The 25000-nt window shown below is 40.6% G+C and overlaps 1 protein-coding gene across 1 annotated transcript in view; it reads left to right on the top strand.

Moving 5' to 3' along the window:
• strn (striatin, calmodulin binding protein) overlaps positions 1-23727 on the top strand; it is a 67876-nt gene extending 44149 nt beyond the window's left edge. Inside the window, 11 exon segments of the mRNA XM_077240283.1 lie at positions 1596-1706; positions 4801-4944; positions 5779-5915; positions 9086-9261; positions 10493-10540; positions 17411-17532; positions 17652-17819; positions 18940-19086; positions 19683-19784; positions 19860-19946; positions 20728-23727. Of these exon segments, the coding sequence (XP_077096398.1) occupies positions 1596-1706; positions 4801-4944; positions 5779-5915; positions 9086-9261; positions 10493-10540; positions 17411-17532; positions 17652-17819; positions 18940-19086; positions 19683-19784; positions 19860-19946; positions 20728-20897 (1412 nt within the window). The 3' untranslated portion in view covers positions 20898-23727.
• Positions 23728-25000: the final 1273 nt, after the last annotated feature.

Raw genomic sequence — 25000 nt, forward strand, 5'->3', positions numbered from 1 at the left:
CTCACAATTCTAAGAAAAAAGTTACAATTGTGAGATAAAGTCTTTCCTGAAATTGTAAGAGCGGCTGCACAGCACTGAATGCACTGGATGTTCCTGTAGATTGTGTTTGATTCACTGTCCTTCTGTGTTCCTTCACTCACTCACTCACTCACTCACACACACACACACACACACACACACACACACACACACACACACACACACACACACACACACACACACACACACACACACACACACACACACACACACACACACACACTAACCCGACCCCTAAACCTACCCATCACACACACACACACACTAACCCGACCCCTAAACCTACCCATCACACAAAACTTTATGCTTTTTTACATTTTCAAAAAGCATTTATTACGTTTATTAATCAATTTTCCTTGTGAGGACTAGCAAAAAGTCTCACAAAGTAGGGAAGTTTTACTATCCTTGTGGGAATATTTGGTCCTCTCACACACACACACACACTCTTACTCACACACACTCCCTGCCCTCCTGATCCCATCTGTTCAGTCTCTGAAGAGAATTGGGCTGATTTTTCTCCCGATCACGCGCCCATCTTCCCATTGGATCAATCGGCTTTTAGAGCCTCGCAGGATTAGATTGAAAACTGCAGCTTAAAAGTTTCAGAGTAGTTCATGACTTCAGCACTATTCTGTAAGAGGGACGTCAGTCACATGATGGCGTGATGATTACAAACACTTAAATACATATTTCTGACAATATAATGGCCCTTTAACTGTTTTTCCCAATTAGACTTGATTTTCTGTAGGATTTTCCATGGTGTGAAATTACAAACCGGAAGACGGAACACAACGAGCGCAGCGCTGAAAAGGGGCGGCGCTACATATGCTCTAAACGTTACTTTATACTGTGAATTATTTATCATATTATTTTTATTTATTATAATCAAACACACTGGTTTGTAACGAAAATAAGGTCTTAGCTAGACTTTCGTGTTCAATGAGGGTGTAGATTTGGATCTGATTGCTTCTTCTTTAAAGGTACAGTGTGTAATATTTAGGAGGATCTGTTGACAGGAATGCAATATCATATGCATAACTATGTTTTCAGTTGTGTATAAAGACTTTACATAATGACCCGTTATGTTTGTATTATCTCAGAATGAGGCATTTCTCTCTACACACACCGCGGGTCTCCTTACGTCGACATGTTTCTACGGTGGCCCTGAACGGACAAACGCGTTTCGTCACTATGTTGTTCTTCGTGTAAAGAAGCTGCTAAAGTCAGCGAATAAAACACTGACACAATGATGAACAAGTAACAATAATATTCGCAATAACATCGTTTTACTGAATAATCAAGTAAACCTAATTTCTTAATTTATCTTTGTGAAGAAACCTCATTGTTTAACTGGCTAATCTCTACGGTCTCAGACGACGACATCACTTCCTGTCGGCCACCGTAACTTCTGTTGGGTGCAATTCACAACCTCACCACTAGATGCCTCTAAAACTTACACACTGCACCTTTAAATCGTTTTTTATCGTCTGTAAGTGAAGCGCAGGAATGGTTCGTCGTAGCGTTTAACGTGTGTTCCTCCCTCCTCCCCCGTGTAGAGAAGGAAGAGCAGAGCCCCTCGTCTGAGTCCTGGGACGTGGATGAGGGCCTGATCTCTAAACTCAAGGAACAGTACAAGAAGGAGCGCAAGGGCAAGAAGGGGGTGAAGAGTAAGTCGGACCGGACCTTCGCTCGCCGTCTCTCTCTCTCTCATTCCTGTGTTTCTTCTTCTAGTGGTCGACCGATGTCGGCTCTTCAGCGAGTGGTATCTGGAGCACAGGACGGCCAGTGGCCGAGAGAACGCTAGTATCAATGAACCTCACAAACACCTGCACAGCTCATGTATATCAGGGAATATAAGTAAATATATACATGCTAGCAACGTGCTAAATCATACTAGAAACATACATGCAACGTGCAAAGATTGATGGATGGATGATGGACAGATGGATGATGGATGGATGGATTGATGGATGGATGGATGATGGACAGATGAATGATGGATGATAGATGGAATGATGGATGGATGATGGATGGATGGATGATGGATGGATGGATGATGGATGGATGGATTGATGGATGGATGATGGACAGATGGATGATGGATGGATGGATGATGGACAGATGAATGATGGATGATAGATGGAATGATGGATGGATGATGGATGGATGGATGATGGATGGATGGATTGATGGATGGATGGATGATGGACAGATGAATGATGGATGATAGATGGAATGATGGATGGATGATGGATGGATGGATTGATGGATGGATGATGGATGGATGGATGATGGATGGATGGATTGATGGATGGATGGATGATGGACAGATGAATGATGGATGATAGATGGAATGATGGATGGATGGAATGATGGATGGATGATGGATGGATGGATTGATGGATGGATGGATGATGGACAGATGAATGATGGATGATAGATGGAATGATGGATGGATGATGGACAGATGGATGATGGATGGATGGATTGATGGATGGATGGATGATGGACAGATGAATGATGGATGATAGATGGATGATGGATGGATGATGGATGGATGGATGATGGACAGATGAATGATGGATGATAGATGGAATGATGGATGATGGATGGATGGATGATAGATGGATTGATGGATGGATGGATGATGGACAGATGAATGATGGATGATAGATGGATTGATGGATGATGGATGGATGATGGACAGATGAATGATGGATGATAGATGGATGGATGATAGATGAATGGATGATGGATTGATGGATGATAGATGGATGGACAGATGGATGAATAAATGATAGATGGACAGATGGATGATGGACGGATGGATGATAGATGGATTGATGGATGGTTGATGGACAGATGAATGATGGATGATAGATGGATTGATGGATGATGGATGGATGATGGACAGATGAATGATGGATGATAGATGGATGGATGATAGATGAATGGATGATGGATTGATGGATGATAGATGGATGGACAGATGGATGAATAAATGATAGATGGACAGATGGATGATGGACAGATGGATGATTGATGGATGGATGGTTGATGGACAGATGAATGATGGATGATTGATGGATGGATGGATGATGGACAGATGAATGATGGATGGATGATAGATGAATGGATGATGGATTGATGGATGATAGATGGATGGATGATGGATGGATGGATTGATGTATGATGGATGGATGGATGAATAAATGATAGATGGACAGATAGATGATAGATGGATGAATGATGGACAGATGGATGGATTGATGCATGATGGACAGATGGTTGGTTGATAGATGGATGGGTGGATGATGGATTGATGGATGGATAAATGATTGATGGATGGATAAATGATGGATGGATTGGTGTATGATGGACGGATGGATGAAAATAAATGATAGATGAACAGATGGGTGATGGACGGATGGATGAATAAATGATAGATTGATTGATGGATGATGGATGGACAGATTGATTGATGGATGATGGATGGACAGATGAATGATAGATGGATTGATGGATGGATGGATGATAGATGGTTGGATGGATGATGGATGGATGATAGATGGACAGCTGGATGAGGGATTCATGGATGGATGGATGATAAATGGATGATGGAGAGATGAATGATGGACAGATGGTTGGATGATAGATGGATGGGTGGATGATAGATGGATTGGTTGATGGATGGATGAATGATGGACTGATTGATGGATGATGGACAGATGGGTTGATGGATGGATTGATGATGGACAAATGGATGGAAGGAAGGATAGATGATAGATGGGTGGATGGATGATGGATGTTTGGAAGGATGGATGGATGATGGATGGATGGTTGGTAAATGGATGATAGATGGATGGATGGTACTCAAAATAGGATTCATTTTCTTTGGAAAAAAAATTGAAATTATATTTTGCAGTTTTATTTTGAGGAAATCTGAGCGAACATGTCTGTGCAGGTTTTATGAGATTCAGTATATTTATATATTCATTCAAAAAATTTTAAAAATGGAAACCAACCTCCATTTCTGGTCATGGGCCAACCAGTGACATCACACTGATGTCACAATCCCAGTTATTGGCCGTTTAATTGGCCTGAAATATCGGTTTATCACAAACTTATTCTAATGTACAGATTTAATTTCTTTTTCTCAAAAATCATTAGTTTGACAAAAACCAGCAGCTCTCTTCAGTTCTTCCGGTCACGTGTTCATGTGTTTATCCTGTCATCCCCTCTTCCTTTTCCTCTTTTCATCCGTTGCTCTGAATAAACGAGTGCAACCCCTGCTCTCTGTTTCTGTTCTCCATCATCTGTTCTTTTAGGATCCAGCTGCATCTCAAACACAACTACTGTTTATTTTCTATTTCTGTTTATTGTTTCTGAGACTGCTCACTTCTGTTGCATTTCATGCTGGTGCTTTGAAAGGGGGTGTGGCTTGCTGACTCCGCACCCATATGGGCGTGTTTATGAACCAGGCTCCACCCCCTTCTCCTGCTTCTATTGTAAGAAAGTACAGAGTCGCTCGCTTACCTCCTCAATTATCACTTTTCTTTCACTGATTTTTTGGCTCTGATTTCTTTCCACTGCTTCATGTCTCATCAGAACACGGTCCACCTTGAAAGCTAATGGCTGAGCTAAGCCTTCGATGAAGCATAGACAGAGAAATGCTTCTGGTTATAGTGTAGAAATGCTCAAAGGTGGGCTGAACTCTGACATACACAGAAGTAGATGAATAGTGTTGTTTTGTGTTTGCAGGGCCGAACCGGTGTAAACTACAGGACATGTTGGCTAATCTGCGAGACGCGGAGGATTTGTCGTCTATTCAGCCTCCGGTGGCGCCGCCGGTGCGTCCCAACTTACCCCGACTCAACGAGAACCAGCTGGGCCGCACCGATGAGGGTATTCCTTCCTAAGCACACACACCATCAGTTTATGATCATTCGTTAAAGGGGTCGTCGGATGCCCATTTTCCACAAGTTGTGTGATTCTTTAGGGTCTTCATGTAAAGTTGGTAACACATTTTGGTTAAGACTCAATCAATTGTTGTGTAAAACAACACACTTTTACCTCCTCAAAAACAGCTCTGTTCACAGCGACCCGTTTCAGTGCATGTCTCTTTAAATGATAATGAGGTGCATGTCTCTTTAAATGATAATGAGGTGCATGTCTCTTTAAATGATAATGAGGTGCATGTCTCTTTAAATGATAATGAGGTGGGGCGTATGGGGTGTTGACAGGAAATATGCTAATACGGGAAATATGCTAATATGGGGCAGTCGTGGGCGGAGCATGAGCATTATGACATCATATTGCACAGAAAATCCAAACGCTTGATTATTGAGAGTGTTTAGGCTTTTTGAGGATTAAAATAAAGGAGTGAATGTATTTTCTTCATTGTATGGTGTTTGTGTCCTCACACTGCAAACACACATTTATATAAAAGCAACATATAAAAGTGAATTTTGCATCGGATGACCCCTTTAACAAACAAGTATTCATTACTTCAATGAGCTCATTGTTTCTGTATTAAATTATTAGATTGTTTGAATAAATAAGATTTTATCTAACTGTGTTTTTGTATGCATAACTCAGACAGTGTCCTCTGATAACAGATCACTGTAAATTACAATATGAACTTTAAAATGATGTGTATTGTGAAAAGCGCTGTACGAATGCATGTGAATTGAGTGGAATGATCTCTGCACGGCTCATGTGTGTGTGGTTGTGTTGCAGTGGAAGCCCTGACGTTTCCTCCGTCCTCCGGAAAGTCGTTCATCATGGGTTCTGACGAGGCGCTGGAGAGTGAGCTGGGTCTCGGAGAACTCGCCGGGCTCACCGTGGCCAACGAGGCCGAGATTCTGTCCTACGACGTGAGTACTGGGTTATTATCCAGAACTAAAACTTCAATTCCGACGATACAATTTTTACTCAAATTCAGTAGGGCCAGTGCTCACCAGTACACAGTGCCGGCACTTCTACATTTTACTCTTAAGCGTACCTGCACTTTTTCTTGCGCACCGCTACTTCTCGCATGTAGCCGGTACTCAACCGATCTCTCTGACACTGACGCTTTTTCTGTCAGCGGTAATGACCTAACGTCTCATAAACTGCACTACTCAGAGGGCACTGCGTGACTTACTTCAGATCTTGACGAATCACGTAAAGGCAAGCAGTCGGCCCACCCTATCAGAAGCTCGCTTCTATCAAAAGCTGTCCGCCTGACCGTAACAGATTTTTCACTGCTGAAATTGAAAACCTAGAAACTAAAAAGAAATGTGTCGAGTTTGTAAGTCGTTATCTTAGCCTGGCTTCAGAAAGGAACTAAAAGAACGCGTGTGCCAGAGCCAGACACGTCAACAGAGGTTTTCACACACACGCACGCAAGGGTGTAACTTTGGTTTGAGAAGTGGGGGGGACACAAAGTGGGGGGAAATATTTTCGATTTGAATCCCATTTCCTGCATTTACATACATTTAGGGACAATGGTGATATAAAATCCAGGAAATCATTTGATTACAATAAATTCTGCCAAAAATAATAGTAGGCTATATATAAGAAAAAGATGTCTTACTTTCTTTATTGTTTAATAGGGGCCGATCGACAAGACTTCAGAGAATAATTTTATAAAGTAAAAAATGTTAGCTATTTATGTTTTGTGTGTAAATAAAATTTAAATAATGTGAGACTCAATTTCCACTGTAATGTAGAAACAACATAAAGACAGAATATTTAAAATAATTGTTTAATGGCATATTTTTATGAATGAAGGCCAGTATCAATGATATTAATATAGCTACTGATGTCTCGATGAAAATAATACCCCCCCCCAAAAAAATTTTTTTTAAACATTTATTAGGCTTCAAAAAATAGTGAAAAAAAGTGAACTTAGAACAAACCTCACATAAACCCATAATAGATCTAACTGCTGTGCCAGTTTCCTGTCTTACATGTATGAAATATACAGACATTTCAGAAAGTTTATAAAACTGCATGAATTATAAATTAAATATTAATTTAAATAAATGAATTTAAAATATTTTATTTGATTAATCCGTTCTTTAGTCAAGAGCAGTGAGTGATTTCCTCTGTTCCCTTTGTTCTTTGGTTAACTTTACTGACAGAGAGAATGAGTGCGCTGTCACTTTAAGAGCAGCCGCTGCTGACAGGATCTCACGCGTCTCATTCTCTCACTACTCTTTACTTCCATTTAAGATTCTATTTAACTAATTAGGGCCCAAGCCTTGAAAAGGCGCAGAGCCCTATTGTTTTCCTTAGGATTATTATTATTTTATTATTTTTTTCTCTTTTATTTTTCTTACGACTATTCGGGCACTTTTGGGGCCCTTAACGTGCCCGAAAACTCTTGAAACTTTGCACGCGGGTCAGAACCCGCAGCCATCAGGGTCGGGCTGAAGATGGTACCCGGGCTTGGCAGGGGGGCTAGACAGCGGGAGGGGGGGGGGGGCTCCGGGTGATAGTTTAAACACAAAATCATAAATAGGGATATACTGCCCTCTTGTGTCCAAAATTATATTTATATATAAATATATTGCATATGTGACTGAGGATGTTGTGTTTTATTGGGAGTGTACACATATATAAGTAAACAGTTTGCAGTCTGAATGATGTCCTGTATGAAAAAAAATGACGGAGTATGTTTCCACTGTTCACACACACACACACGCACACACACACACAGTTCGATCACGCCCGCGCCTCTCTCTCTGACACACACACACACACACAGTTCGATCGCGCCCGCGCCTCTCTATCTCACACACGCACACACACACACAGTTCGATCGCGCGCGCCTCTCTCACAAGGTGGAGTGTGTGTGTGCGTGTGAGAGAGGCACGTTGGCGCGATCAAACTGTGTGTGTGTGAGAGAGGGGGGGGGCGTGGGCGCGATCGAACTGTGTGTGTGTGAGAGAGGGGGGGGGCGTGGGCGCGATCGAACTGTGTGTGTGTGAGAGAGGGGGGGGGGCGTGGGCGCGATCGAACTGTGTGTGAGAGAGAGAGAAAGAGAGGCGCGGAAATCATTTTATACGGAAATCAATTATTTATAATTCAGATGAGAATAAAGTTAGTGTTAATTAAAATTAAGGAACATTTAGTTTTTCTGTTCTGAATATCATTAAAACAGAAAAGGCAGAGACAACATAATGATGAATCTTAAGATATTATATCGTATGCTATGTGTTGTGAATACACCCATGTTAAACATTAAAATTTACTTCCAGTGCATATCATAGGACACATAACATTATATAATTAATATAATTACATTAATAAACCTGTACAAAGACCTCCAGATAAATACTGGACTTCTATATTTACACATTTAAGTGCTGAAAAACATATTGAGCTATGACATCCTATGACATTAAAAATTATTCTATATTTAAATTACCTCATATATGTGGCTATTGTGGTTCAAGATCATAGGCCCTGTCCCAAATGGCACACTTCATATGAATACTCGGTCTTGTGTACTTATTTCATGTGTCCGTTAAATCCATAGGTAACTAAAGGAACCGGGGTTGCGGTGCCACTGGCTTGGGCCCGCAATCGCTGCTCGCAGCTATATTTTAAGACTGTTCTTGTGGGATACTCGACAAAACGGACATTTTGGCATAAATGTGTGTGTGTTATTGTTAGGTACCTTTTTTTTCTCCACTTCAAGCACTGAGTAGGGCTGATAGTCCACCGTTAGTCCACTAGAACAGGTTTGGTCCACTAAGACTTTATTAGTCGGTTAGTCGCAAAAAAATGCAAACCTCTGTACTAACAATACCATTTTTCTTTTGAATAAAAATAAAGAGAAACCTATTCAATAATTCATGTGTGAGTCTAACAGAAGGACGGACAAAACCAGTGAAATATCAACTAAGTTCTTCTCATATTTTATTTGCATTTTCTAAACTATAGTGAATAAACTGTGAGAAATGTTGAAGAGTCTGAATAAATGTGTGTTTGTCTGTATATATTAAAATCCTGACGAATGTTAATGTCACTCGGTGTGTTTGCTACTGTCCTCAGATCACTAACAACAAAGACGCCCTGCGTAAGACGTGGAACCCGAAGTTCACCCTCCGGAACCACTTCGACTCGATCCGTGGCCTGGCGTTCCACCCGGTGGAGCCGGTCCTGGTCACCGCGTCTGAAGACCACACGCTGAAGATGTGGAACCTGCAGAAAACAGCGCCCGCCAAGAAGTCAGAGTCCAGTCTTCTCTCACACGGTTCTGTGAGGAGCGTTGGGGACCCGACTCACACTTTTAACAGAATTACGTCACATTAAATCAGTCGGTGCTAAATTTCGGTTCCTGAGAACACATCTAGGCGTGAGACTATTTAAAGGTCCCATATTGTACAACTTTCTGAAGTTTTATTTTAGGTTTTGATGTCCTTAAGAATATATATTTGCGGTATAAGTACATAAAACCATGTCAAAAATATGTTTACAGCTCCTTTCTCAGGAGCTCTGCCGAGAACAGCTCGATTTTGGCCTGTCTACTTAATATTCATGAGCCTCTCTTCTGATTGGTCTGTTGTTTTTTGAGTGACCCACCATTGGTGACTGAGTAGTTCTGACATCACAAATATACGGAAGTCACAACAGCTCGTGGAAAGGCACAGCTACTTTATCCAGGCTGTGTGCATTTGTTTAATGATCGACGGTTTTGAAACTTATATGGTAGTTTCATAATCCCTAGACCTCTGTTATCATGAACACAGCCAGGAGATTTCAGTTTTTACAGTATGGGACCTTTAAATACGAATCCTGCATGTTCTGCGTGTCTCTGTGTTTTATTTACCTCACACACACACACACACACACACACACACACTGACGCTCGCGGTGTTTTTCAGTCTCACTGTATGAGAACATAATGCATTTCCAGAGCCGCTCTGAGACTCGCTGAAGTTCATCAGCGTTTTACAGTTTCATTTAAGAAAAACTACCGTTATATCATAAACACACGGAAACTCAAAGGTCTTCACAACCCGTTAAAATAAAAGTTCGGTTCAGCTCGATAATATATTACTGTTGTACAGTAGAGTTTAGATATCTCAATTTAATAATAATAAATTATCTTTTTCTTCTATGTTGTAATTTTAACAGTATAAAGCTCAGTTGTGCCGCATGACGTTTGACAAAAAAGTAAAATTTCATATAAAAGATCAATTAAATTAATGTTTTATGTCCTCGTTTGATTACTAGAAAATTCACAACACTATCATTCATAGCATTTTTATTTTATTTTTTATTACTAAATTGGGCAATGCAGCTCTGGCGTAATGTCAATAACACCTCCACGAATTAGCGCAGAAAGGTACCGTTGTGTCGCGGTTAAACTGAGCGGTACCCAACGCTCCTGCGGGCCGGCAGCGCTCGTCCTCTGCTCTCGGCTCGAGTCTGACACGCTTGTGTTTGTGCTTTCAGGTGTACAGCTCTTGATGTCGAGCCCATCTACACGTTCAGGGCTCACAGGTACAGAATATAAACACAATCTGCTAAACTGTATGTTGAGCAAATATTTCATTGTTGTTTTTAGTCTCTACTAGAACTTGAATGTTGATTATTTTCCTCATATTCTCCATTGTTGCGGCTCCTCTCTTCCCAGTCTGTCAGTAACGCTCTGTTCACTTCCTGTCTCTATGAAGCCCCTCCTTCTGAAAAGCACACTGTGCTCTGATTGGTCGGCTGGAGCAGTGTGTTATGATTGGTCGAGCGGTTCGAGTGTGTTTGAGAAATGCCCCGCCCCTTTCCATAACCGCCAGTTTAACACACTACTAACTAACTCAACCAGGCCCCGCCCCTTTATTCTGCGTATGAATTATTATAATGAGGAATATTGTGACGTGTTCGTTCCCGGAAGAAACTCAAGATACAATGGAGGCGTTTCAGGAGTTCAGAAACACTGACACTGATATAGAGAAGAACTGGAGCTTTCTCATGATCAAACAACAACACTACACACTAAACACAGATGAACACTACACACTAAACACTGATGAACACTACACACTACACACAGATGAACACTACACACTACACACAGATGAACACTACACACTACACACAGATGAACACTACACACTACACACAGATGAACACTACACACTACACACAGATGAACACTACACACTACACACAGATGAACACTACACACTGATGAACACTACACACTACACACTGATGAACACTACACATAGATGAACACTACACACTACACACAGATGAACACTACACACTACACACTGATGAACACTACACACTACACATAGATGAACACTACACACTACACACAGATGAACACTACACACTGATGAACACTACACACTACACATAGATGAACACTACACACTACACACAGATGAACACTACATACTGATGAACACTACACACTAAACACAGATGAACACTACACACTGATGAACACTACACACTAAACACAGATGAACACTACACACTGATGAACACTACACACTACACATAGATGAACACTACACACTACACACAGATGAACACTACACACTACATACTGATGAACACTACACACTACACATAGATGAACACTACACACTACACACTGATGAACACTACACACTAAACACAGATGAACACTACACACTACACACAGATGAACACTACACACTACACACAGATGAACACTACACACTAAACACACAGATGAACACAGAACACTAAACACTACACACAGATGAACACTACACACTACACACAGATGAACACTATGGTGTGTTCATGACCTCACAGATGAACACTATGGGATAGTCAGAGGACAGAGGACGCTGGCGCTGACTGTTCGCCGCTTCTGCTTCTGACTCCTGGCTGATTTTAGATATTAGATCTTTAGATTTTTAAACTCTAGATTTTATTTTTTATTTTTTATTTCTGTCTTATATGTCTTTGTAGCTATCACTGGGTGAAGCATCTACTCGTTTTTTTTTTTTTTTTGGACCTCCCTGCACGGTTTTCCACTGGATTTGTATGACTGTGTAGCTTACCTGCTACTTTCCTCGCTCACACTGGCTTACAGCAAATCGTCCTCTCGCAAATAGAGGCACCGACCTGGACAATCCCGACGCTTTCTAGCTCCCACTGTTAGTGGTATTGTCCCGGACAGTCCTTCAGCTGTTTCGGTGAGGTTTGGCATTGTTTTGCCTCCGATCACCTGTCCAGCTTCTATCTCTGTGTCGCCAGCTTGTGGCAAACGGCAATCATCAGGCGAACATTCAACGCGATTGGTACGCACGATGTTGATATACTCCAATCTGCAACTGCTCAAATATAACAACTACTCCGCTCCAGTATGCATCTCAGCCATCAAACAGTCTGGACTCCTACGCAGACCACGTTACATCCACAGAAGTTCCCGCAGAAAGTTTGTTTACACCCGGTCTTCTATTACATCTATCTGGTCAGCTGAGCGCAACGTCGCACCATTGCTACGTCATCAGAGCGCTGTTACTGCTTGGTCTAGTGTCCTTGGAAACGCTGTGAGGCACACTGAGTGGGACAGAAAACCAGGAGTGGACCATAGCCTGCTCAGACCCGTGCAGAAAATCACAAATTCTTCACACATTAAAATAGAACTTTTAAACACACAATCATTGAATGGAAAAGCAAGCTTCATACATGATCACATCTTGGAAAATCGGACTGACTTCATGTGCCTCACTGAAACTTGGCATCAGCCAGAGGTGTATTCTGCCATAAATGAAGCCTGTCCCTCTGCTTACACCTACCTTCAGAAAGCTCGCAGCACTGGGCGGGGTGGTGGTCTTGTGATAATACACCAAACTAAATTCAAACTGTCCGCTTTGTCACTACCTGAGTTTTCCTCATTTGAATGCTTAGCTTTCAAATGCAAACCCCCTTTTCCGATGACAATATTACTTATCTACCGCCCACCCAAACCAAACTCAGCCTTTATTGATGAGATGCACGATCTACTCACAACACTTGGTCCTACCTCTGCCAATCTTTTAATACTTGGAGACATGAATATTCACGTTGACACCCCTGCTTGTCACTCAGCTGCAAAATTTTTACAATTACTAGACTGTCAGAATCTTATACAGCATGTTGACGTCCCAACACACACCAGAGGGCATACTCTTGATCTGGTCATCACTGATTCTGTTTCCATCAACAACCTGCAAGTGTATGATCTTGGCTTATCTGATCATAAGTTAATTTCTATGGAATTGCCATTCCTGCCCCCTCACTCCAAGCCTAAACGCCAAATCTGCTTTCGTAACATAAAAAACATTGACCCAGACACCTTGACCTTGGATCTCCTGCATCTCTCCTCTGCCAATCTCTCATCAGCCAGCGAATCAGTCACATTTTACAACAATTCACTGTGCAGACTTTTGGATCTTCACGCCCCCATCAAGACCAAAACAGTGTCTTTCGCTCGCTCATCCCCATGGTACACCTCGGAGCTGCGGAGAATGAAGACACTTGGCCGTGCCCTTGAGCGTCGTTTTAAAACATCTGCACTAACCGTACACAGACTAGCCTATAGAGAACACCAACAAGCCTACTCCAAGTCACTTAAAGATGCACGGTCACAGTTCTTTTCGGACATCATCAACAACAATCCTGGAAACTCCAAGCAGCTGTTCTCTACAATAAACCATCTTCTTAAACCTCAGATTAAAATTCACACAGAAAACACAGAGGAACACTGCAACAACTTTATCACTTTCTTTAGAACAAAAATAGACTCCATCCGATCGCATCTCACTGGTCCCTCTGCACTACCTGCCCTTTCTGTCAGTTCACAGACTGGATTCTCCCACTCTCTCCACTGTTTCTCCGAGGTTTCACAACTTGAAATCGAGGGAATCATCAAAAAAATGAAATCATCTTCCTGTGCCCTGGACCCCTTCCCTACTACCCTCATAAAATCAAATCTCTCTGCCATAAGTCCCCTTATCACAAAAACAGTAAACCACTCCCTCCGGTCTGGCCATGTTCCTTCACCCCTCAAAATTGCGGCTATCACACCACTTCTTAAAAAAACCACTTTGGATCCGGAAAACCTTGCCAATTTCAGGCCCATATCCAACCTTCCATTCCTTTCCAAGGTATTGGAAAAAGCAGTTGCTGCTCAGCTCCAGGACCATCTTCAACATCATAACCTATACGATAAGTTTCAGTCAGGCTTCCGGTCCGCCCACAGCACAGAAACAGCTCTGGTCAGAGTCACAAATGACCTTCTGATGGCAGCCGATGCTGGCTCTCCTTCACTTCTCATCCTTCTTGACCTCACCGCAGCTTTTGACACTGTCGACCACAACATCCTTCTCAACCGCCTCCACAGTGATATAGGATTATCATATTCTGCCTTGGACTGGTTCACATCCTACCTTTCTGGAAGGACCGAGTATGTCAGTTTGGGTGGAGCTAAATCTCACCCACATGCTGTCACATGTGGTGTCCCTCAAGGGTCGGTACTTGGTCCAACCCTTTTCATTCTTTACATGCTCCCCCTTGGCCGCATCATAAGCCAACATGGTATCTCCTTCCATTGCTACGCTGATGACACACAACTTTACCTCAAAACAAACTCAACCCCCCACCCCCTCACTTCTCTGCCTTCATCCTCATCCACACCACTCCTACTGACCTCTTGCCTGGAGGAGATTAAGGCCTGGATGAGTCAGAACTTCCTTCAGTTGAACTGTTCCAAAACTGAGGCAATCCTTGTCGGCACTCCTCATCAGGTCCAGTCGTCCCTGATTACCTCTATCACCTTTTCCGGAAAAGACATCCCCCTCTCATCAACAGTAACCAACCTCGGTGTAAGACTTGACCCTCACCTTACATTCGACAACCATATCAAACATCTGTGCAAATCATCCTTTTTCCACCTCAGGAATATTGCCAAACTCCGTCCCACACTCACCCTTTCCGACGCCACAAAACTTGTCCATGCCTTTGTCTCCTCCAGGCTGGACTACTGCAACGCACTTCTCTATGGGATCTCTAGCAAGAGTCTGCAGAAACTCCAACACATACAGAACAGTGCTGCTAGGATCCTGATGAGAGTGCGTAAATATGAACACATAACACCCATCCTTCAAGCACTTCACTGGCTTCCCATCTCCGCCAGGATTCACTACAAAATCACTCTCCTCACCCACCAATGCATCTATGGCAATGCACCACTATACCTCAAGGAACTTCTCACCCAGCAAACATCAACCAGAAACCTCCGCTCACAAAATGGTAATTTTCTCTGTCCACCCAGAACCAAGCTCCGGACCATGGGAGACCGTGCTTTCTCCTCTGTTGCCCCACAACTGTGGAACTCATTGCCAGACCACCTGAGGGTTCCACAGTCAGTTGACCATTTTAAAAAAGGCTTAAAGACTTTTCTATTTAAAAATAGCTACAACTAATGCTGAACTTAACTGTTTTTACGTTTTCCTTTTCTTGCCCCTGTTTTTACTTTTGAAATAGGTTTGCTGTAGCACTTTGAGATTTGTTCGCAAATGAAAAGTGCATTACAAATAAAATGTATTATTATTATTATTATTATTAACACTACACACTACACACAGATGAACACTACACACTAAACACACAGATGAACACTACACACTAAACACACAGATGAACACTACACACTACACACAGATGAACACTACACACTACACACAGATGAACACCACACACTAAACACACAGATGAACACTACACACTAAACACACAGATGAACACTACACACTACACACAGATGAACACTACAGACTACACACAGATGAACACTACACACTACACATAGATGAACACTACACACTACACACTGATGAACACTACACACTAAACACAGATGAACACTACACACTAAACACACAGATGAACACTACACACTAAACACACAGATGAACACTACACACTTAACACAGATGAACACTACACACTAAACACACATGAACACTACACACTAAACACACAGATGAACACTACACACTAAAGACACAGATGAACACTACACACTAAACACACATGAACACTACACACTAAACACACATGAACATTACACACTACACACAGATGAACACTACACACTAAACACACATGAACACTACACACTAAACACAGATGAACACTACACACTACACACAGATGAACACTACACACTAAACACTGATGAACACTACACACTAAACACAGATGAACACTACACACTGCACACAGATGAACACTACACACAGATGAACACTACACACTACACACAGATGAACACTACACACTACACACAGATGAACACTACACACTACACACAGATGAACACTGCACACTACATACTGATGAACACTACACACTAAACACAGATGAACACTACACACTAAACACTGATGAACACTACACACTAAACACTGATGAACACTACACACTAAACACGCATGAACACTACACACTGATGAACACTACACACTGATGAACACTACACACAAATGAACACTACACACAGATGAACACTACACACAGATGAACACTACACACTACACACAGATGAACACTACACACTACACACAGATGAACACTACACACTGATGAACACTACACACAGATGAACACTACACACTAAACACTGATGAACACTACACACTAAACACGCATGAACACTACACACTGATGAACACTACACACTGATGAACACTACACACAGATGAACACTACACACAGATGGACACTACACACAGATGGACACTAAACACAGATGAACACTACACACTGATGAACACTACACACAGATGAACACTACACACAGATGGACACTACACACAGATGAACACTACACACTAAACACAGATGAACACTACACACTACACACAGATGAACACTACACACTAAACACTGATGAACACTACACACAGATGAACACTACACACAGATGAACACTACACACAGATGAACAGTACACACTACACACAGATGAACAGTACACACTACACACAGATGAACACTACACACAGATGAACACTACACACTACACACAGATGAACACTGCACACTACACACTGATGAACACTACACACAAATGAACACTACACACAGATGAACACTACACACAGATGAACACTACACACAGATGAACACTATATACTACACACAGATGAACACTACACACAGATGAACACTACACACAGATGAACACTACACACTGATGAACACTACACACTACACACAGATGAACACTACACAACGATGAACACTATATACTACACACAGATGAACACTACACACAGATGGACACTACACACAGATGTACACTCTCTTTAATGGATCATCTGAACATGTTCTGGTCCGCAGGGGTCCGGTTCTGTGTGTGGTGATGAGCTCGACTGGAGACCAGTGTTTCAGCGGGGGTTTAGACGGATCCATTCAGAGCTGGAACACTCCTAACCCCAACATCGACCCCTACGACTCCTACGGTACGCTCCAGTGTGTGTGTGTGTGTGTGTGTGTGGGGGGGGGCACCCCAGATATATGCACTTTTATGATGGATAGATGCACTTTGATGACTGACTCACTCTCTCTCTCTCTCTGATAGAGCCGTCAGTGCTGCGCGGGTCATTGTGTGGACACACAGATGCAGTGTGGGGTTTGGTGTACAGCTCGGCTCATCACACACTGCTGTCCTGCTCCGCTGACGGGACCGTGAGGCTCTGGAACGCTGCAGACACGGCTCCCGCCATCGCCCTCTTCAACCAGAACCAAGGTCTCTTGGTTTTAACACTTCCGTTTGCAAAAAATATTGTTTTAATTTTATTTTTGTCTTTTGTTATATTTATCATTTTTTTGAAACATATTAGTTTATGAAGGATCTGTTTTCTCTTTTTTTAATGATTCTGATGCTTAGATGATATCAGCATTGAAACTGACCCCAAAATAACATAAAATAACATAATAAAAGTCTTAAAAGTGCAGTGTGTAAGTTTTAGAGGCATCTAGTGGTGAGGTTGTGAATTGCACCCAACAGAAGTTACGGTGGCCGACAGGAAGTGATGTCGTCGTCTGAGACCGCAGAGATTAGCCAGTTAAACAATGAGGTTTCTTCACAAAGATAAATTAAGAAATTAGGTTTACTTGATTATTCAGTAAAACGATGTTATTGCGAATATTATTGTTACTTGTTCATCATTGTGTCAGTGTTTTATTCGCTGACTTTAGCAGCTTCTTTACACGAAGAACAACATAGTGACGAAACGCGTTTGTCCGTTCAGGGCCACCGTAGAAACATGTGGATGTAAGGAGACCCGCGGTGTGTGTAGAGAGAAATGCCTCATTCTGAGATAATACAAACATAACGGGTCATTATGTAAAGTCTTTATACACAACTGAAAACATAGTTATGCATATGATATTGCATTCCTGTCAACAGATCCTCCTAAATATTACACACTGCACCTTTAAAGAAAGATTTAGCACACTACAGTTTACAAAAAAATAATATATATATATACATATACATTATTATTATTTTTATGAAAAATGAATAATCTTTTTTTCTTTGTTTTATCACTGCCATTAATGATGACGGTTAGATAATATCAGGATTGAAATACACCCCAAAATAACATAAAATTAAATATGAAGTCATTCTTTAATTCTTTAAGACTTTTATTATGTTTTATTATTTTATTTTTTTGCTGTCATTCATGATTATGATTATGATTAGCTCATATTGGGATAGAAACACGCCCCAAAATAATAGTCTTAAAGAATGATTTAGCGCACTTCAGTTTACAAAAATATAAATGTTTATTTTATGAATGCTGTTTTGTCATGTGAACGTGTGAAAGCACAAGCACATGAGAGTGTGTTTCCCTGTGCTTCAGAACTGGGCGTCCCGTCGTCAGTGGATCTGGTGTGCTGTGACCCGGCTCACATGGTCACGGCCTTCAGTAACGGCAGGACCGGCATCTTCAACATGGAGACCCGACAGATGATCCTGGAGCTCGAGTCGCAGACCGCCGGGAAACCCGGTAATATTCCCACATCACATGATCAGCACTGTTTAGAGCTCTACTACACTACCCTAAACCTAACCCATAAATAAAAAAATTAAACAAAACTTCCCCATAAATAAAAATCAATAAAGAAAATAAATCTGCCCCATAAATTAAAAAATAAATAAATAAAACTGCTCCATAAATAAAAAACAACAACCTAAAACCACCCTATAAATTAAAAATAAATATGCCCCAAAAATAAAAATAACCCTAAAACTGACCCATAAAAATATTAAATAAAACTGCTCCATAAATAAATAAAAGAAAAAGAAAACAGCCCCATAAAAAAATAGAACTGCCCCGTAAATTAAAAAATTAAAACTGCCCCGTAAATTATTTATTTTTTTAACTAAAACTGCACTATAAATAAAATTAAAACTAAAAAAAAAAAACTAAAACTGCACTATAAATAATTTTTAAAAACTAAAACTGCCCCATAATATTTTTGCTTTTTAACTAAGACTGCCCTATATATATATATATATATAAAATACTTCCCTATAAATATAAGATGAGCGACTGGTAACGTCCCATGATCCTCTCTGACCTCTGACCTGTTTGATCTTCAGATGCGCCGTGTCAGATCAATAAAGTCCTGAGCCACCCGACGCTTCCCATCACCGTAACGGCACAGGAGGATCGGCACATACGCTTCTTCGACAATAACACCGGTAACGGAGGGACAGTATTATTATTATTATTATGATGATGATGATGTATATGCTTATGTTGATGTTTCTTCTCAGGCAAGTGTATCCACTCGATGGTGGCTCATCTTGATGCTGTAACCAGTCTCGCGGTGGATCCCAACGGACTCTATCTGATGTCCGGCAGTAAGTTCACGCTTGCATAGGGATCATAATCATCTAAACGCTTTAATGATGTTCTTTATTAGGGAAATATCATAAACGAGTCAAAAGAACCCTAAAAACATCAATTTCACTCGATTTTGCTTTGCTTAAAAGGAGAGATTGGCCGATTTTGCTGATATTTAAAGTCCCCCTGTGGTGAAAATCCTGCTTTTAATGTTGTTTATGTGTCTATGTTGTGTGTTTAATATGCTTTAAGACAATCCATGTGTAAATTCATAAGTCGACAGCATTGCTGAGTATTTTCTCCTTAAAACTGCAGTGAACCAAAGACAGTCTCAAAAACACGCTTTGAAATCGCTGGTGTTTCTGACGTCACAAACTACCTTGTAACCAATCAGATCATCATGTGATCGTCAACCAGTGGTTTGTTGCCATGGTTTCTCATTAGTTCTCACCTGTTCGCTGTTTCTCTGATTGTTTCTTCAGTTCTGCGTTGAAGTTATTAGTGTATATCACGTGTTTATTGACTACAGGGGGACTTTAAACAGTTTGTTCAGATTAGTGCTGTTTTTATGATTGTCAAAAACAAATAAACCAATAAATATCGGTTCTGTATATCAGTTATCGGGCACAGAAACATGCACATAAATCAGTAACGGACATCAAAAAAAATCAACATCAGTCAATCTCTGCTTATGAGCACCGTTATCATTCTTTTTATTAAGCGTGTGTGTGGATCAGTCAGAGGAAGTTGTTGATGTGTGTGTGTGTGTGTGTGTGTGTGTGTGTGTGTGTGTGTCAGGTCATGACTGCTCCGTGCGTCTGTGGAACATGGAGAGCAAGACGTGCATCCAGGAGTTCACGGCTCACCGGAAGAAGTTCGACGAGTCGATCCACGACGTGGCGTTTCATCCCACCAAATGCTACATCGGCAGCGCGGGAGCCGACGCGCTCGCTAAAGTCTTTGTATGACCTCTGACCTCTGACCTCCGACCCAAACCGCTTCCACGAACTCGAAGCTGATGATCCGGGCGGGCCTGGTGCTCGAGGGGAAGCACACACACACACACACACACACACTCGAGGAGCGTCTCGGTTCCTCCTCCGTTCAGCCTCACAGGAAGTTACACGCTTCCTAGATTCAGTTTTTTTATTTTCCTTTGATTATTTCTCTCCTGACGTGAGCGTGAGCGTGTCACTCTTTCTGATTTCTCTCCTTTTAAACGACGTGCCTTTTGCTTCAAACAGTCTCGAGGAAGCCGGCTCTCTCCGTTCCTCTCCGGCGAGTGGACATCAACTTTTAAACTCACCAAATTATTGTGAACTCTTGAGGCCGATGTCTGAACACTGAAACGAGCTTCAAATCGAGCCGTAAAATCTCTGAAACGCATAGAATATGATCCTCTCGTCTGACCGACGTTGTTAATTTATTCAATACAATTTGTACATAATATAACTCAATGTTTAAGCGGCTCAGAAAATGACTACGTTTCTAAATGTTTGTCGGAATATAAACCGGTCGAGACGCTCGTTCACCCCAAAATCACATGAGAAACGGTGCATTGAGATCTTTCATAATGTTAAACGAAATATTGGATCTGTGCTCGTTTTCTGTGTTAAATATTCTTCTAGTCTTGATTCTGTGGTGAATCCGTCTCTGACGGGCTTCTTGAGATTCAACCATCATAAGCGCTACGTTGAATTAATAATATTAATATTTTTACGCGTAAACCTGCAGTTTCTCCTCGATCTGATCAAACTCCGTTTGCCTGTTTATGGATGTTTTTATTTTTAAAAACGGCCCGTCTGTGAAATCCTCTGGTCAGATCGTTTGATTAGAGTTTATGAATATTTGTGATTATGCGGAAAAAGTCTTATAATAGTTTGAATGTGTTGCAGTTTTTGACCAGCTGTACTCAAAGTACAACGATGCGGAAGTCTATATTTGTCTGAAATCTGTGATGTTTATTTATTTTTTTTTTTTTTGCCTGTAATGCCAAATGAATAACTAGTGATCTGGCCTCGTAACGGCGACTCGCGTCTCTCGCCGCACAGGTGGAGGTTTATGTATTTGATATGTCATAGTTTGGAACAGATACTAGTGTTTTTTATCATTGTATGACTGGTGATCGGTTGCTAATAGATCGTAACACACGTTTTGCAGGTTGAGGTTTTTATTTGAAACTCTTCTGCTTTATTTGAATTGGTCTGTGATTACTTGAACTCTCTAGACGTGCGTGTGCAGGCCTGCGTGTTTTTAACTGCTAGGATAGAGATTTTCTGCTTTTATGGGGATCGTTTGCCTGTAAATGATGACATGAGCACTACAAGAGAACTGAGTGTTTGTGTTTCCGTCAGGCGGACGTTTGCTACTCGACCAAATGTTGTTAAAGGACTAGATCAGCCAAACATGAAATCTGTCAGCGTTTACTCGCCCTCAAACCCAAGTTTACTGTCACTTTTTAGATCACAATTCTGAATTGTTCATGCGAATAATTTCTCGCAATTCCAAATTTAAAACTCGCAATTGACTTTTTTCCTCAGAATTGAACAAACGAACTAGGAATCACGAACAAAATCCGACAGGGTTTTAATGTCTGAATTGCGATATATAAACGTGAAATTCTGAGGAGAAAAATGTCAAAATTGTGAGATATAAACTCGCTATTACAAATGGTAATTAGGACTTTTAATATCACAGTTTTGACTCTCGCAACTTTGAGTGTATATTCTCCGAATTGTGAGACAAATGATAGACTTGTGAAATACTCGCAATATTTTAAGTAATTGCAACTTTTTGCCACAGTTCTGACATTTTTTTCTTAATTTTGGGTTTATCTCCCAATTCTGAGGAAAAAAAACAATTGCGATTGAACTAGGATAAAAGATTATAGGTTTATAAAGTCTGAATTGTGAGATATTGGCTATTCTTGCCATTAAAAATGGTAATTGTGACATTATTGTCTCATAGTGTCAAAATGTCTCATAGTGTCAAAATTGTCAAAATGAGCTGCTCATTTTACGGTGTTGAAAACCGAATCTCCGACATGATCGGAACACGAGGGTGACTAAATAGTTATATTTTTCATTTTTGGATTCTTCTCCTTTAAATCTGCGGCACGTTTGACGCTAAGCGCGTGCACAGAGCGCGCGCTGGTTTGGGACGTTGAAAGGGAACCGCGTGCGTGTTTTCGTAATAGTAAATATATTTTCTGATTTCGTTCATTTTCGGTGCGTATTAATTTTAGATATATAATAAAGAATCTCAATATGTATAGTTTTAAAGTATTGATCAACAATCTATTTATGAACCAGAATACAGTGTATATTAACCCGCGAAGCTAACTGAAGACTAATCGACATATGTGCTAGAGAGAGTAGTTCGCGCCACCTGCTGGTCAGAGATGGGAACTGTACAGCTGACTCGGCTACTGAACAAACTAAAGTGCTAAACGGAGATTTAATAACCGGTTACTGATCGATCGACGAGCTTCAATGAGTATCGGAAACATTAGAGTTGAGGTGGAGAATTTGAAGGGAGTTTGATTGGACGATCGGACTGTGATGTCATAAGTGAGACGTGTTCCGGTTCCGCTTGTATAGAGCTGTCACTGAACTTTTATCCTTTTGGTTGTATAGAGAGAGAGAGTGGAAAGATTGTTAATAAATGCTATACTCCTCTTGTACATATTTTATTATTGATATTACAGTTTATTCTTGATTTCTTGTTGTATTCTTTTTTTTCCCTCAGATGGACATTTATCAATATAATACAATAATAAAAGAATATGTTGTATTTCAAGTGTGTTTTGTTTTTTTATTTTGTGATTCATATGCAGTGACTTTCCATTCACCTACTGGGTTCCTGCGCTCATGGAAAACCTGGAAAATCTTGGAAATTTAAATGGTGGATACACTTTTTTCCCTTATGCTCAAAAATAGAATTATTTCATGAAGAATTGAAAAATCAGGAACGTTCAGCCACATGTGAAGGTCACGTGTCACAGGTGATGTCACTGCGCCACCAGAGGGCGCTGCGGGATTATTCTTACAGTAAATTGAAATTCAGAATATTTTTTTATAGTCATAGTCTTTTGAAAGAAATTAATACAATTGTTAATTGGAGACGCATTAAAATTATCAAAAGTGTAAAGATATTAATAATGTTACAAAAGATTCTATTTAAATTAAATGATGTTCTTCTGATCTTACTATTCATCAGAGAATCCTGGAAAATAAGTGATGTATCACGGTTTCCATAATTTTTTTAATGTTTGATATGAACAACTATAATCTCACGTGCAACTGAAAAGCGAATGAAAGAAATGCAAGAACAAAAATCAACTCATGAATCTTTTTTTCAAGGTGTTTCCATTAAAGGCGCGAAACGTCATTATGAGGTGAAATATTCCTCGTGTTTCTGAAAGAATGAAATCACTGAGTCACAGCGGCTGAAAGAAAGCTCATTCACAGTTTAATGTAATGAAGAGCCAAAAACAACAGTATAAATCACGACTGGCTCCAAATATCTAATTACAATATCAATGCCCGTGTTCTGCTGAATCTAAAGAGGGCTTTGGCTGTGCTTTTTGTTTAGTGCATTCATTTATGACTGTCTAGTTCGAAATGTCTTTTTATTCTGATGACGTCAATAATTAATTAGCCTAATTAACTGCAAGCATAAAAGACGCGACCGCGGTTGCATGTTTATTATATAGTAGCTGAAATAAGTATGTCCGCATTCATAAAGAAAAGAAGGCAAATAGTTCCCGGGTGAGCAACTACTTTTGAGATTTTTTTAATTATTTTTATCATTATCTTCATTTTTTATTCAAGAAACAGATATAATAGCCTACACACATTCAGGAGAACATAAGAGTAGAAAAAAAGTCATATAGGCTATCTAAAGGAAGTAATAAGACATACAAATGAAGAGGACAAATAAAATACAAAGGATAAGAAGAAGATAAAAGATTAAGTACCCTAAATATTTTTAAAGAAACAATACTAACAAGATCTAGATATAAGTCTTTAGACACGTCCCAAACTGCCGATATATGCACGATAAATAGTCT

The sequence above is a fragment of the Siphateles boraxobius genome, unplaced genomic scaffold, assembly GCF_051911475.1.
Source record: "Siphateles boraxobius isolate OS27281-9 unplaced genomic scaffold, OSU_SipBor_1 223, whole genome shotgun sequence".
Taxonomy (NCBI): domain Eukaryota; kingdom Metazoa; phylum Chordata; class Actinopteri; order Cypriniformes; family Leuciscidae; genus Siphateles; species Siphateles boraxobius.